At 40.7% G+C, this 16118-nt stretch overlaps 1 protein-coding gene across 1 annotated transcript; it reads left to right on the top strand.

Moving 5' to 3' along the window:
* The first annotated feature begins 602 nt into the window (after positions 1-602).
* Positions 603-11447, top strand: PLA2G12A (phospholipase A2 group XIIA). The gene is made up of 4 exons (XM_043871109.1): positions 603-1031; positions 7215-7291; positions 8483-8648; positions 10916-11447. Exons 1-4 carry the CDS (start codon positions 836-838, stop codon positions 11032-11034), a joined length of 558 nt encoding a protein of 185 aa, XP_043727044.1. The 5' UTR covers positions 603-835; the 3' UTR covers positions 11035-11447.
* Positions 11448-16118: the final 4671 nt, after the last annotated feature.

A 16118-nucleotide genomic window follows, 5' to 3' on the forward strand; every position in this document is an offset into this window, starting at 1 on the left:
GTCAAACCATTTTCTTCTAAAATTTCTCAACCAGCATCTACATTTGTCAGCCCGGCACCACCAGGGCCTGGGTTAACATGCTCCAGTCCCTATCCCCCAACCGCGGCCACCGCAGTCCAAGAAGACCGGTGAGAACCCGAGACCGGGAGGTGCGAATCTGAACTCTCATTCCATGTATCACGCAGAATCACGGTTTCAAGCCCCCAGCTGGTCCTCTCGCAACGCTCTCTGCAAGGGACTCCGGGGGCTTGTTTCTCCGACGTTGGCTACACCCTGAATAGCTTGTCACTCGGCTCGGGATGGCCGGGCTGCACGCCCCCAAGTCAGAGGAGGTCACGAAGGTTCACCACCTCGCTACACCCTTCAATTACCTGAAGAGCTTTCAAAATATAACAATGCCCACTGACGCCGGGATGAACTTAATCAGCCTGTCTGGGATATGGGGCCCGGCGTGGTATTTAGTTAGTACAACTAATCCCTAAGGTAGTACTAACGAGCACCAGGTGGTACTGCCTCCGGGGCACCACGTGGGCCGCGAGGTAGCCGGGGCCACGCTGCGTTCCCACCTGCCCCGCGCCTCTGACGCACCACGCTCCGCGCAGGCGCACAGCGCAGCGGCCGGCCCGGGCCCGCGCGTGCGCGTCGCCCGGCGTCTCTGCCGCGGCACGGTTTCCCGGCGGGAGAGCTCATTGCGCGCGGCGAGCCCCGCCTCCCAGGCCGGCTGGGGGCGTGGGCATGGAGCCGGCCGCCGCTGCCTAGCCCCCGACCCGCGCCGCTGCTTAGGGCGCCCTGAGGTCTCCGTGGGGTGGGCCGGGCGCGGCCTGGCGCTGCGCGGATGGCCCTGCTCGCCGTCCTCCTCGTCCTATTTCTGACCACAGCTGGGAGGTGCCAGGAGCAAGCCCAGGCCACCGACTGGCGGGCCACCCTGAAGACCATCCGGAACGGCGTTCACAAGATTGACATGTACCTGAACGCCGCCTTGGACCTCCTGGGAGGCGAGGACGGGCTCTGCCAGTACAAGTGCAATGACGGTGAGGGGGCCCCCGGCCCTGCGGGGCCCATGCTTTCGGGGCTGTTGGGGGGACTGGGGTCGTGGAGGTGTAAGATGCCCGGCGAACCTTGTCGGTGTCCTTCTGGCCCTGGAAAATCGTAAGCACCGCTAGGATCTTGCCGTTCTTGTGATTGAGCAACCTGCTGACAAGTCAACACCACTGCTTTTAGACTGTGAGAGGTCGCCTGAGAGTACTCTGCATTCTGTTTCATTGCTGCTGAATTACATTTTTTTTTTTTTTTTGCAATTGCATGGTGACGATTGCCTAAGAACTTAGTGACATACGTTTCATAGGGATGGAGTGAAACACACTGATTTTAGAGCCTTTAAATTAGCTGACTATGCAAAACATACGGAGAATTTTCAAGTCATGCTGTTTTATGATAACTTTTTCAAGAATTGGTTTAAGTTTTAAAACTACAGAAAATAAATTGCGACCTTTGTACAGACTTTGGTGTACTTTATTTGTTGAGAAAGAGTTCTGATTGACTCTTCCAGAACGATTCTATCAATACTTGACGGGAATTTTCTTTCCTTAGATGTCAGTGACCTGCCTTCTCATTGTTGGTTGCTATTAATATTATTCTTTTGATTTACTTTTTCATATTTTTAAACTTGAATTCTCTTTGAATCTGAGGACTTGTTTGGTGTCATTGTTGGTGATAACTTGGTATTTCAGGCGGAGATCTTTCTTTTGAAGCCCTTGAATTTTTTGAATGCCTAAATGCTATAATAGTTCAGATGAGGTACTTGGGCTTCTTTTTTCAAATTCAGAATGCTAAGAGTAATTGGGAGACCATGTTTCCCATATATGTGGACAAGTGTGGGGCCTAGTTGATTTCATGTTTGGCAGCTCAAAGTAAAAGGCAACTTGGTGACTTTAGTGGTAAAACTGAACTATACATAGGTGAATTTAAAGGGACACTGTCACGTGAAAGCATGATTAACATGTAGTCATAATTTCTGGTTTTCTGTTAATGGAGGTAAAGAATGAATTATATGTTGTATGCTATGAACTGCTAAATATCATTCCTTCTTAAATGTATGCCTGAATGCTACTACCAGTGTTCGATCAGGAAAGGTGTTTTTGTTCTCTTAGAGCTTGTTAGGAGGAATAAGAGAGTAGCTTGAAGATTAAAGGGTTGCTTTTCTGGAGACAAACATCACCATTTTACTTAGTCATCCCCATTCATTAAACAAATATTTGAGTGCCTGGTTTGTGTCAGGTGTTTCACCAACTGGAGATTTGGCAGTGAACAAAACCGACGGGAAAATGTGAAATAAAACTGACAGAATCCCTGTCCTTGGAGCTTACATTCTGGTGCAGAGAGACAGTAAACTAAAGACTAAGTGAACTAAGCCAGGTCTGCAGTGTGTGGAGGTCTGAAGTGGACCAGCACTTCCAGAATAGTACAGCAAGGAGCCAACAGTGGTGGTGCTGGGAGGCGGTTAGTTTACTCTTTTAAACAGGTTCAGGGCCGGCCTCCCTGATGAGATCCTACGTTAGAAGTCTGAAATGGTGAAGGTGACGCTGTGAAGAGCTGGGGAAAGAACAATCCAGGCAGAGGGAACAACACGCATAAAGCACCAGAATTGAAGGGCCAGGCAAGGGTGACTCTGTAGGTTTTGGCCTGAGCCAAAGGAAAGATGTAGCTGCCATTTACTGAGATAGGAAAAGTTGGAAGGATCAGTCTTCATAAATTGATTATGAGTCAAGGGTTCTAGAGTTTATTTTATTAGGTTTAAAATATCTCTGAAGTTAAATGGATGCTATTCTTTTTGTTTTAACTTGTATATTGGAGTATAGCCGATTAACAGTGTTGCCATAGATTCCGGTGGACAGTAAAGGGACTCAGCCGTGCATGTACCTGTATCCATTCTCCCCCAAACCCCTCCCATCCTGGCTGCCACATAACATTGAGCAGAGTTCCCTAGGCTGTACAGTAGGACTTTGTTGGTTAGACATTTTAAACATAGCAATGTGTATATGACCATCCCAAACTCCCTAACTATTCCTTCACCCTACCCTTTCCCCCAGCAACCATATATGGTTCTCTAAGTCTGTGAATCTGTTTGTTTTGTAAATAAGTTCATTTGTATAATCTCTTTTTAGATTTCACCTATAAGGGGTGTCTAATTCTCCTTATCTGACTTAACTTCACTCAGTGTGACTATCTCTAGGATCCATGGATACTATTCTTATTAAAAATATTGTTTCAGTCTTTCCAATTACTTAAACCTCTTCCACATCCTCACTAAATTTACTATCGAGAGCAAAGTTTCCAGTCTAAAAACCACAAATGAACCTGAGAATTTAGGAAATGGTATGTTTCAGTGAAAATCTTTTTGTCTTAGTAAGTACTGTTGTATTTACTAAGTACTTAGAAGTACTGCTCATAGGACTCATAGGTTCCAAATCACCAAATTAATGATTCTTACATAATGGAAATTGTTCTTTAATTCCTATTACTTGAGAAGTCTCTCTGGAACAGTGTTTCAACCTTTCCTATATATTGAAGTGTGAGTGACCTTATCAGAACCAAATAGAAACAGACAAATCTCAGAACTAGAGGAGCATGGTAATTAAGGGATGTAGCAACAAAGGACATGGTAACCCACTCCAGTGTTCTTGCCTGGAGAATCCCAGGGACGGGGGAGCCTGGGGGGCTGCTGTCCATGGGGTCGCACAGAGTCGGACACGACTGAAGTGACTTAGCATGCATGCATGTGTAGGAGAAGGAAATGGCAACCCACTCCAGTGTTCTTGCCTGGAGAATCCCAGGGACGGGGGAGCCTGGTGGGCTGCTATCCATGGGGTCAAACAGAGTTGGACACAACTGAAGCGACTTAGCATGCATGCATGTGTAGGAGAATGAAATGACAACCCACTCCAGTATCCTTGCCTGGAGAATCCCAGGGACAGAGGAGCCTGGTGGGCTGCTGTCCATGGGGTTGCACAGAGTCGGACATGACTGAAGCAACTTAGTAGCAGCAATAAAGAAGTCAAGGGAGCCTTAAAAAAAAAGACTTAATGGCGGAAGAGGTGTTGAATTAAAGGGCACAGATTTGTTGCATTTATTTATCTTTGCTCTGTGGAAAGAACTCTGAGGAGTGAGTTCTAGTGAGTGAGTTCTACATAAATAGATTGGCCAGGAGCAGTGATGGCATATCTCTATTAATTGCAACAAAGGTGTAGATACGTGCACAGATACCGGTTGGGGTAATGTGCAAGTTCTCTTCTCATTCCTTGGTTTTCTCGGTAAAGTAGGAATAGAGGTAGTCCGCTGAGTGAGAAGGTGGGAGTGAAAATGTTGGTTGTTGTTTAGTCGGTCAGTGATGTCTGATTTCTTTTTCAGCCCCATGGACTGTAGGCCACCAGGCTCCTCTGTCCATAGGATTTTCCTAGGAAGAATACTGCGGTGGGTTGCCGTTTACCCAGGAAGTATTGGAGATTGAAGAAAATAGGAGAGTGAGTGTACTAGGGGGGATAAGTGGCATTAGGGCGTTTTGGATATTAATAATCAGAAATTTAAACTCCCAAGTGTTTGAGAAAACAGGTCAGAGTTCTGTACTGTGCTTACAAAACGCATTAGTAAGAGCTTTCTGAGACCCAATAGCCTTCCCTTATGCCTCTCATCTGCTTCAGTGTCTTTCAGGTGAAAGACATTGGTCTGTTGAAAATATTTAAACCAAATTAAGAAAAATACGTAGAAAAGAACTATCATTCTCTTAGTCCAGGTGGATCTTTAGATTTCAACTGCCCATACAGATGATAAAATGTAAAGCATCAAGATTAAGAGCAGTTGTTGAGTTAAAAAATGAGATCAGTGAATAGTGTTTGTGTGTAGCTGTGCGAAATGGGTTGGGTTTGTTTTTAAAACTCTTATTCATAGCCCATTTTCCCCTTAGCTTTCTGTACAAAAATGCTGAGAAATTATATTTTGTAATTTCTGCTCATGTATTTAGGAGACAGTGACCACAACACATTATGGATTTTTGGTTTGACTCTCATGTTTCTTCTGCTGTTGAGTTTTTGCTTGCACTGTGTATTAGTCTGCTCAGGTTGATATAATGAAATACCACAGACTGGGTGATGTGGACAACAGGAGATTATTTCTTACAGTTCTGAAGGCTAAAAAGTCCGAGAACAAGGTTGAGCCAACCCTTCTGTATGGTGAGGGCCCTTTTCCTGGCTTGCAGACAATGCGTGGTGGGGGTGGGGAGTGCAAGGAAAGCAAGTTCTTTGGGGCCTCTTCTTAAAAGGGTACCAGTCCCATCATGAGGGCCCTACCCTTGTGACCTCATCTAAACATAATTACCTCTCAACGAACCTGTCACCAAATGCATTGGTAGTTAGGGCTTCAGCATATAAATTTGGGTGCAGGGAGACATAGTTTAATTCATAGCAGTTAGTAAAAACTGGCACCCAGTAGAAATGCTAAGTACTTTTAACATTCAGCAGCTTATAATACCATTTATAACAACATTTAAAATAGTATTAATACAGTTGTAATCTTGGTGTCCATATCAAATTAACCTTTTTTTCATATTTTTATTTATTACATTTTAAAAAAATTTTATATTTGACTACAGTTCCTTTACAGTGTTGTGTTAGTTTCAGGTGTATAGCAAAGTGATTTAGTTACTGTTGTTGTTCAGTCGCTAAGTCGTGTCTGGCTCTTTGCGACCCCATGAGCTGCCTTATGCGGGCTTCTCTGTCCATCACTGTCTCCATGAGTTTCCTTGAACTCAGGTGCATTGAGTCAGTGATGCCACCCAACCATCTCATCCTCTGTCGTCCCCTTCTCCTCCCGCCTTCAGTCTTTTCCAGCATCAGGGTCTTTTCCAATGAGTCAGCTCTTCGCATCAGGTGGCCAAAGTATTGGAGCTTCAACTTCAGCATCAGTCCTTCCAATGAATATTCAGGACTGATTTCCTTTAGGATGGACTGGTTGGATCTCCTTGCAGTCCAAGGGACTCTCAAGTCTTCTCTAGCACCACCGTTCGAAAGTGTCAATTCTTCGGTGCTCAGCCTTCTTTATGGTCCAGCTCTCACATCCATGTTTAGTTATACAGGTACATATATCTACTCTTTTTCAGATTCTTTTCCCATATAGATTAGTACACAATATTGAGTGGAGTTCCCGGTGTTGTACAATAGGTGTGGGTTGATTATTTTATATATTGTAGTATGTATATGTTAATCCCAACCACCTAGTGTATCCCTCCCCCACACCTTTTCCATTTGGTAACCATAAGTTTGTTTTCTAAGTCTGTAAGTATTTCTGTTTTGTGAATAGATTGATTTGTACCATTCTTTTATATTTCAGATATAAGTGATATGTCTTTCTCTGTGTTACTTCACTTAGTATAATAATCTCTAGGTCCATCCATGTTGCTGAAAATGGCATTATTTCATCCTTTTTTGTGGCTGAGGAATATGCCATTGTATTTACGTACCACATCTTTATCCATTCATCTGTTGATAGACAATTCAGGTTGTCTCAACGGTAAAGAATTGGCCTGCAATTTAGGAGATGTGAGTTCTGTCCCTGGGTTGGGAAGATCCCCTGGAGGAGGAACTGGCAACCCACTCCAGTATTCTTGCCTGGGAAATCCCATGGACAGAGAGAGGGGCCTGGCAGGCTACAGTCTGTGGGGTCGCAAAGAGTCCCAGACGACTGAGCACCTAACACACACAGTAGTTATGGAGGTTTGTGTGCAGTGGAACAGTGACTGAGGTTGGTAAGACACAGTTCTTGCCCTGTAGATTTTAACCTAAAAACAGAAGCATTAGAGCGTGCAGGAAAATAGGTTGGATTTATGTTTCATACATATGGACCCAGTCTGGCCTGTAAGCTCTGAAATAGATGTCCAGAATAAGGATTTATATGTGCGTATGGTGTAGGATTACAAATAAACTGTCAGAACACTTTATGAACCGCCATCTATGTGTACATGTGTACACTTGTACATATTTTGCTTGAGAAGTAAAAATAATTTGGTAGACAAATCAGCATTTTTAATGCTCATCCAAATAAACACATATTCACTTATGTCAGCATCAAACAGTAAATATTTCCAAGGCTAGCCCAGCATATTGTAAACTGTGTATTTTCTAACATATTTGAAAATTAATTTTTATAACATTTGTATTTTATAGGATCTAAGCCTTTCCCACGTTATGGATATAAACCCTCCCCACCGAATGGATGTGGCTCCCCACTGTTTGGTGTTCATGTAAATATTATTTTTTATTTGTAAGTTTTTATGATTGGTAGTCTTTGTAACACTCTTGATAAACCATCAATATGTTCTCAGGTTCAGAAATAATTTTGTTTGTTATAATAGTGATCTTTTATAGCTAAAACACAATAAGTTCTAATGAAACTAAATAATGTAAAAGTCATGTTTTGTTTTTTCTAATCCTGTAGATGTTCATACCATTTCAATGATATTTCCTTTATGTCACAAATATGATTGAAAAGTTTGGAGTATAGAAGTAATACTACTTAGGATAAAAAAGTATAGGAAAGCGTAGTATTGTCTGTGTTGAAACTAGACCGAGTGGGATAGCTGTGTGTTTGTTATAAGGGAGGCTGAATCTGAGCCAGTATTATGGGAAGAAAATGTTTTATGAAAGTGATTCCTGGACACAAAGGTTTTGCATATGAAATTATTTAAAATAGTTGAAGATAACTATGAATTCAAAGGAATAATAATATCTTTAGGGGTTTGGTGAACACTTAAAGATTAAACATAAAAACCGAAAAGAAAAAAAAAAGATTCAGTTGTAGGAGCTTAGACGTTGTCAGTGACATTTCGTAAAAAGGACATTGTATTGAGGATCTGCCTGCAATGCAGGAGACCCAGGTTTGATCTCTGGGTCAGAAGATCCCCTGGAGGAGGGCATGGCTACCCACTCCAGTATTCTTGCCTGGAGAATCCCATGGACAGTGGAGCCTGACGAGCTACAGTCTATGGGGTCACAGAGAGTTGGATACAACTGAGTGACTAACACTAACATTGTATTGAGGGAGGAGGCACAGAATACTTTGGAATAGCCAAAGATCATACTTGTATAGCCCCTGCAAAAATCTTCTGAAGTTCTTAGCTTTATCTTTTTGTTTTTAAAACTATGTTTTATGTCTTGCAAATTGTGTTTGCTACCAGCAGATGACTGCAAATACTCTAACACGGCAGAACAGGGAGCTTTGGGGCATGGTTTCGAGGGGGAGGATGCAGTAACATGGGGGTGCAAGTGAGAGTAGTGGAGGGAGATTTAACCTGAAAAACATTTGCAGGCAGAAACAAATTTTGAAAATTATCTATACAACAGTATTGTTTTTGATTTCTAAGTCTCTTTGAATGCACTACTTCAGAGAAAGGTTGAATTTCATCAACAATACTCCATCCAAATGTCGCTTTCAGCTTAACATCGGCATCCCTTCCCTGACAAAGTGCTGCAACCAGCATGACCGGTGCTATGAGACCTGCGGCAAAAGCAAAAACGACTGTGATGAGGCGTTTCAGTCTTGCCTGTCCAAGATTTGCCGAGATGTGCAGAAAACACTGGGGCTGGCTCAGCACGTGCAGGGTAAGGCTGATTTCATGCGATGGGGGTGAGTGTGTGTGAGCATAAGAATTACCAACAGAAATCTCTCACTCTGTATTACCTTATCTGTTGTGACATAGGCCTATCAATTTCCTGAGATGATTTTGTCATCTAAAATGATTTACAGTCACGGAAGCAAGAAGTGGTAGGAAACCTTGGGAGGAGGGTATGAGGCAAAGAAGAATTCATCCAAGATCTTGTGCCCTATGTATAGTCCTAATTATCCAGAGCCTGAAGTTTGAAACTCTGGATCCAGTGAAGTTCCCAGTATAGCACAGTGGATTTGGAGTAGGAAGTTCCAAAGATTTGCATCTTAACTCTGTCTCTTTATATGTGTCTGTGTTGGGAAGGTCCTCAAAACCACCTGCAGGCTCAGTGATTTGCTAAGTGGACTCACGGGGCTCAGCATGTAGTCATATTCATGGTGATGGTTATTGCAGAGTCAGCAAAGATGACTAGGTGTTTCAGTATCCTCATTTATAGAATGAGAATGATAATACCCATCTTATAGAGTTGTCATAAGGGTAAAATGAACTATTTGTAGAAATACACATTGCTCTACAAATACCAGTAGTTAACAAGATTTTTTTTTTCACTGACAAGCCAAAGAATATACCATACACTGAAATAACAAGAGGAAGGGCAATAAGAAGAGGCAGGAAAGGAAATTGCCATTTTTAAGCACTTTCCATAAGATACCTTGCTAGATACTTGAGACATGTTTTCATTGAAGTTCATAGAAACCCAAAGTACTAGTTGGCATTCCTTCCTTTCTAAAGGAAGGAAACTAAGGTTCAGAAAGAATTAACTTGTCCCAAGTTACATACATCTGTCTACTCCAGTATTCCCCAAGACTCATAGGTGTCTTGGATTTTGAAATCCTAATATTAATAATAACTAGGAAGTAATAAGAAGGAGAAAATCTCTTCCAAGTGAAGCTTGAACTCACTCTCTCTGAATCCCTTTAAATGCTTTTGGCTAAGGTAAACTAGTTGTCCAGCTGAAGCACAGATACATGTCATTTCTGCTTTCTGACCTAAGGCTATACTAATGTTAAATGATGAAACCAATTTCCTTGCAATCTCCTATTTAATAATCATAACCTTTACACTTCTGCAGTTAGTCATATTCCTTAATGGCGCAGTCTTTTGGAAACTTTGAAAATGCCAAGAATTTGTAATGAAAAGTTTCTTTCTTAACCTGAATGTTGGAAACTAGAAGTATTTGAATAACTAAAAATCACTCTGTGCCACGTCTCTGTACATATAATATATTAAGATAACCTTGGACTGTCCTGGTGGTGCGGTGGATAAGAATCCGGCTGCCATTGCAGGTGACACAGGTTCGGTCCCTGGTCAGGAAAGATCCCACACGCCATGGAGCAACGAAGCCCATGTGCCACAGCTAGAGCCCACGAGCCACAACTGCGGAAGCCCACTTGCCCTAGAGCCCATTCTGGGCCACAAGAGAAATCAGTGCAGTGAGAAAAGCCCATGCACCACACCAAAGCATAGCCCCCACCCCCTGAAACTAGAGAAGGCCGGTGCACAAAAACAAAGACCTAGTGCAGCCAGAAAATTAAAAAAAAAAAAAGTTAAAAAAAATAGATCATCTTACCTGGGTGTTCTAGGTTTCTTAGAATAAGAAAAGTTAAATCTATTGTCTCCTCTTACAATCTTTCAAAAAATTAAGAATCCCCACCAGAGGAGAAACACCTTCAATTCCTGTGTCTCCCCTCCCAAGCCAAATTTGGATATTGGTCAGAGAGAGAGACTGAGGTCCATTTACTTTTAAGCATCTGAAATGTGTGACCATTAAAAGCTATTGGCTTATCATTAAATGTTTTGAGATTTCTCCATTTTTAACCTTCATTTTTTTCTGCACCTAGAAGTCACCCCTTAAAGTGCAAACTGAAGATAACAATCAGGCATCTCTGTGAATGGTATTTTACAAGGGAAATTAACAGTGATGAACTTATCAGTGCTACTGAGAGAGACTCATTGTCTGGTACAAAAAGTTGGGTTGGATAGTTGCATGCAAAAACATACAGGTGAAGAGACTGAAATGGAAAATCTGTGTATATATGTTTATGTGACTAGTTTGCGAGAGCTTGGGAAGACGTTCACCTAAAATAGTTTTAAGTGCCCACCAAGGCTGTGCCTGACACTGGGCCAAAACATGTATTATATGTGAAGAGTGAGTGATGCTTTGCAGTTGCCCAACAGTGATGGCACTTTCTTACTTTGCAGCCTGTGAAACCACCGTGGAACTCTTGTTTGACAGCGTTATACACTTAGGCTGTAAGCCGTACTTGGACAGCCAGCGAGCTGCATGTAGGTGTCGCTATGAAGAAAAAACCGATCTTTGAAGAAGATGCTGGCAACTGGTGACAACAGATGAGGACAGAAGAACGTAACCTTTGACAAAGAGCTAATGTTTTTACAGCCTAGAGTTGCCTTATTTTTGTGACAGGATTATTTTAAGAACTTACTTTGACATTAAAACTGAAGAAACAAATGCAGGTTATCTTCCCAGACGTTGCTGCCTTAGTGTGCCTCATTGTCTTGACCAGTCACAGAAAGCGGTGCATGTTAAGGGGAGAATTTTTTAAAGAAAGAGTAAGACTCAATTTTCACAACTGTATTTACCAAAAAATAAGGTCAAATGTGAAATTCATGATAAGGTATGTTCAACATTATCTTATTTGGAAATATGGTGAAGTCTTCACTTAGAAGTATGTTTGTTTTCTGTAAAATTTAAAATATACATATATGCCCAGAAGGATCTGACTTTTATTTTTGCTCTTTTAATTAACACATAATATACAGTTTTTCCATAACCCACTGAAACATAATGAATAAGCCACATTTCTATGAATGGTGGGACTAGATATAAGGACAAGGGCATGTCTGTTTCTCTTGTAAAATTGGAACCATCTGCTGGACCTCTTAGGAAGCAAAACTAGGATATCTAGGTATTAATATAATGTGCCTACAAGATGACATGAACAAAATTCAGAAGCGTAGCGTAGCCATTCCCATTTTATGAACCACTCATGACAAATGCCATATTTTGCTATAATCTTTGCCTATTGGAGAAAAGATGGATTCAGTAAGACAAAATGATGAGTCATTTAACATACATCAGAGCAATATAATCTATTATGCTTTGGTATTTACTCCTTAGTACTTGCTCTTCATAATAGATTTGGGGATATTTTTAAAAGACCATAAACCTTTTACTAATAGTGGCCTTAACAAAATTGTTCTTGATATTGTTGGGTTGTTTTTTTTTTAAAGTCTTTAACTGTGGAATCAAAAAAGATGGAAAAACAAGATACAAAAAACTGTCTTTTATAGAGCTCAATTTATGCTGAAAATTATTAACTCATATTTAAGAGCAAATCCCAGAACTTTAGCTGCCTCTAAAAAATCTCTTCAGCCCCTTGGAAAGCTCAGCTGTGTCCCTCTACCATTCTTTGCTTACCACTGGCTGTTGACTTTCCCTAGCCCAAGCTATGTATGTCTTCTGGGTAACCTCTGGCCAAAGTTATTAAGATAAACCACTTAGAAAGTTGGAGAAAGACAATACCAGGAGAAATGGTTCTTTTTAAATCATTACAGGCAGAACTGAGAAGAACTAAAATAGGTTTTGGAAAAAGGATCACATTTCCGAACTTTGAATATATGTCATTGCTGAGAACTTGATGGCTTCCCCAACTGAGATGATGGCACTCTTCTGCTAACAAATGTCCTCTATTAAATAAAGCAAGTGTGTCCCTCAGGGCTAAGTAAGCAAACTCCAGTCAGCAATATTTGACCAGGTAGCTTTAAACTTACAATAGATTCATGGATTTTCTTGGCAACCTTGGCTTTCTCAAGAGGACAGAGTCAGAATGTCTTTGTAAAATATTTAATTCATGATCATAAATGTACAGATATCAGTAGAAGTAATTTTTATGTTCAGATTTTTAAAAACTTGTCTAGGAATAATTTTAGATTTACCAAAAAGTGGCAAAGATAGTATAGAGGCTTCTCATACACTACTTTATCCCGAATGTTAACTAAGGAGCCAACATTGGTTGGTTCTATTAATGCAACTGTAGACTTTATTTGACTAGTTTTCCCACTAGTGGCATTTTTCTTTTCCAGGACCCACTCTAGGACACCATACTGCAGTTAGTCATCAGGTCTAATTAGCCTCTAGTCTGTGATGGCTCCTCAGTCTTTCCTTGTTTTTCATAACCTTGACAGTTTTGAGAAGTACTGGTCAGGTGTCCTGTAGAATGCCCCTCAAGTTGGGTTAGTCTTTCCTTGTGTTTGGACTAGGGTTATAGATTTTTAGGAAGAAAACCAAGAGTTGACCAGTTCTTCTCATCAGATCATATTGGTAGTTGACTGTTACCAGCTCATTAGGTTAACTCTAGGCATTTGGTTAAGGTAGTATCTGTTAGTTTTCTCCACTCTAAAATTACTATTTTTCCCTTCCTGTGCTTCTGTTCTTTGGAAACCAGTCACCAAGTCCTGTCTGTGGTAGGTGGGGGATGGGCAAGATTACATTCCACATTTTGATAGGGGATTATATCTAGATATACTACTTGAAATTCTCCCCCTCACCCACTTATTATTTAATTATTTTTATCAGTATGGATTCATGCTTATTTCTTTTGTACTTTGGGTAATATATACAAATCCTTCCAGCTTGGCTGTTGGGAATTATGTCAGGTTGACTCTGTATGTCTTTGACCTGCACCCTCCTTTTAACTTTTGAGCATCTCCATACTTTCTGGCCAGAAAGTAGGAAAGTTGCTTCAGGCTCATCCTCTATATTCCCCGCCCCAGCCCTAGAATCAGCATCTTTTCAAAGGTTACTTTGAAGAATGGTTTCCAGTGGCACTTAGAAACCAAGATCTGGACAGTGGATAGCTTGTTTCTACTGGGGTGTCACTGCTTTGAGACCCTCCCACCAAACAGAGCTAGGAAATATATGTATATGTATACTAACCCATGTACATGTACATATCTGTAATTACTTACGTGTATATATATTAAGCTGTCTTCGCTTGAATTCTGTACAACAGGGCATATATTTAAGTTTTAAGGATGGTATTTTCCTTATCTACAGAATACATTAATGAAAAAACAAAGTCACATGCCAAAAAAATAGCTTTTAGCAGCTCTTTGCAAGACATATATTGATATTTTAAAATAATAAAACTATATTGCCTTCAAACAATGCCTGTCTTAAAGTCTTTTGACTCACCTCTTCCAGGGATAGATAAGGCTGTACTCATTTCATAGGTGGAGAAACCGACGTACAAAGAAGTTGCAATGAAGACAATTAAGATACAAGGGCAAAAGCAAATTAAACCCATCTTCTTAAGCAGGGTTTCTTCAGTGACCCCCCAGAATAGTCTAGACTAGTAGTACTAATTAAAAGGTTGCTTTGTTAGCTTATAACTACTTCTCCCTAAAGTGAAAAAGTGCTATTTCTGTCAGTATGGATAGAAGCTCAAGATTTTCAAGTCAAAATGGTCATTATTTTATGTACAAAACAGGAATAACATCTAACAAAGTGAAGATAATGGAGTGTTTCTGTAAAAACAACTCTTTTTAGTAGACTGGCTTTATTAACTTTGGGGAGTAGAATGAAACCAATTAGCTAAGGATCCTTCCACATAGATAATGTTGCATTGGTCAAAGCTCACAGACACTACCCCCAGTGTAGTCAAGTCTTGTAGAACGCCTGGCTCTAACGTTTGAAATAGCCTTCTTAGTTTGCCGTTTTTCCTCAGAGAATTGGTTCAACCAGTATATGAAAAAGAACTAAATGAATAGTTACCAATCAAAATAACTAAAACTAGACCGACAGTGTCATGTTTGCATTCAGGCTGCAGTGATGTTATGCTTTGGTTTGGTCTCAGGCTTAATTTGGTTTCCAAAACATCCTTCAGTCTCCTTGCTGACTACTTAACAGTGTTTGTCTTTGCTGGCTCTCAATTATAGGTATCAGAATTATAAAAATTCTTTGTTTCTATGATTTGCATAGGAAAAAAACAAGGTTTAGCGGGGGTAAACACTGAAAAAAGGCCACATTTTAAGTTTTAGAATTATCTCTGAATTTAACTTTAGCTGATACATTTCATTCCCTGGATAGGTTACAGTTGACTAAGAGCTTCAGTTTCAGTAAATTCCATATAAGTGACAATAATGGCAAGAATCAAGCCATGCAGTCAGGTAACTTTGGGTCTTTAGTATATCTTAATTATTTTAATAATATGGATTTGCTATGAGTTCTTTTTTTTCTTCTTTGAGAAGGAAGAGATTGCCCAGTAGAATTCTAATCCGTCTATGTCTCAAATGAGAGCATGCTGCAGAGTCACTGGAGGGCTTGTTAAAATATACTCCTGGACCCCACCTGCAGTTTCTCATCCATTATGTCTAACTGTGTCGGTCCCAAGAGTTTGCATTTCTAGTATGTTCCCAGATGATGTGGATACTGCTGGTTCAGAGGCCACAGTTTGAGAACTGTCTAGATAATCTTCAGTAGCTAAAAATAACACTGAAAGCTTACTATGGGCTGGGTACTATTCTAGGAGTTTGGCAGTTTCTGTCTCAACTATTGAATTAATTTGGTCCCCATTTTAAAGAGAAGAATCTGAAGCTGGGAGTGGTTAAACTGCCTTAATTGTCCAAAGCCTTGCAGCCAATAAATGATAGAGCAAGGATTAGAACCTTGGCAGCCTATTTCCCAATCACAGACACCCTTTTTCATGGGGTCAGGGTGAGGGGATAGCTATTGCTTTTAAAAGGCTAAAATTTAGCACTTGTAATTTTGAAATGGCTATCCTAATACTTTATACTTACATTTCCTAAGGTAAATAAATCTTTAAAATATATCACCCCATATGCTATAAAGGCAGTACAGCATTCTGAGATAACAAACATCTGGGGGGGGGGGGGGGGGGGGAATTTAATTCCTTTCATCGGTTCCTTTCAGGTACATGGAAGGTTAGCCAACTGGAGTTCCACTTCAGTATAAGGAGTATTTTTAGGGCTCAAGTACAGGGGACCATGAACAGTAGGCAGAAGAACAGGAAGTTCTGGTGGTCAGATAACTCATTCAAACTGGGTAAGGTCCAGAGCACAAATGCTGAAAGTATGAATCTCATTCAGTGGGTAAATATTTATTGAGTATCTCCTACACCCTATGCAACTTCCTGGTAATGGTCAAACCAAAAGAAGGCCAAGTCTGCTTTCAATATGCTTAAGATGGTGGCAATAAAAATTTACTGAGCTTTTCACAAGCCAGGCACTGTTCTGAATACAATAATTTCACTCAATTGTCTCAACCAGCTTATGAGGGAGATACTGATATTCCATGTCTTCACTGCAGTAGGAACAAAGTGATTTCAGAAATATTTTATGCCTACAATAAAAAGAACAGTAAATG

The sequence above is a fragment of the Cervus elaphus genome, chromosome 17 (genome assembly GCF_910594005.1).
Source record: "Cervus elaphus chromosome 17, mCerEla1.1, whole genome shotgun sequence".
In the NCBI taxonomy this organism is placed as follows: Eukaryota; Metazoa; Chordata; class Mammalia; order Artiodactyla; family Cervidae; genus Cervus; species Cervus elaphus.

Coding starts and splice junctions, on each gene's coding strand:
- PLA2G12A (XM_043871109.1), top strand. CDS start 836: ATGGCCCTGCTCGCCGTCCTCCTCGTCCTATTTCTGACCACAGCTGGG. Junction 1,032..7,214: donor CCAGTACAAGTGCAATGACG/GTGAGGGGGCCC, acceptor TGTATTTTATAG/GATCTAAGCCTTTCCCACGT. Junction 8,649..10,915: donor GCTGGCTCAGCACGTGCAGG/GTAAGGCTGATT, acceptor CTTACTTTGCAG/CCTGTGAAACCACCGTGGAA.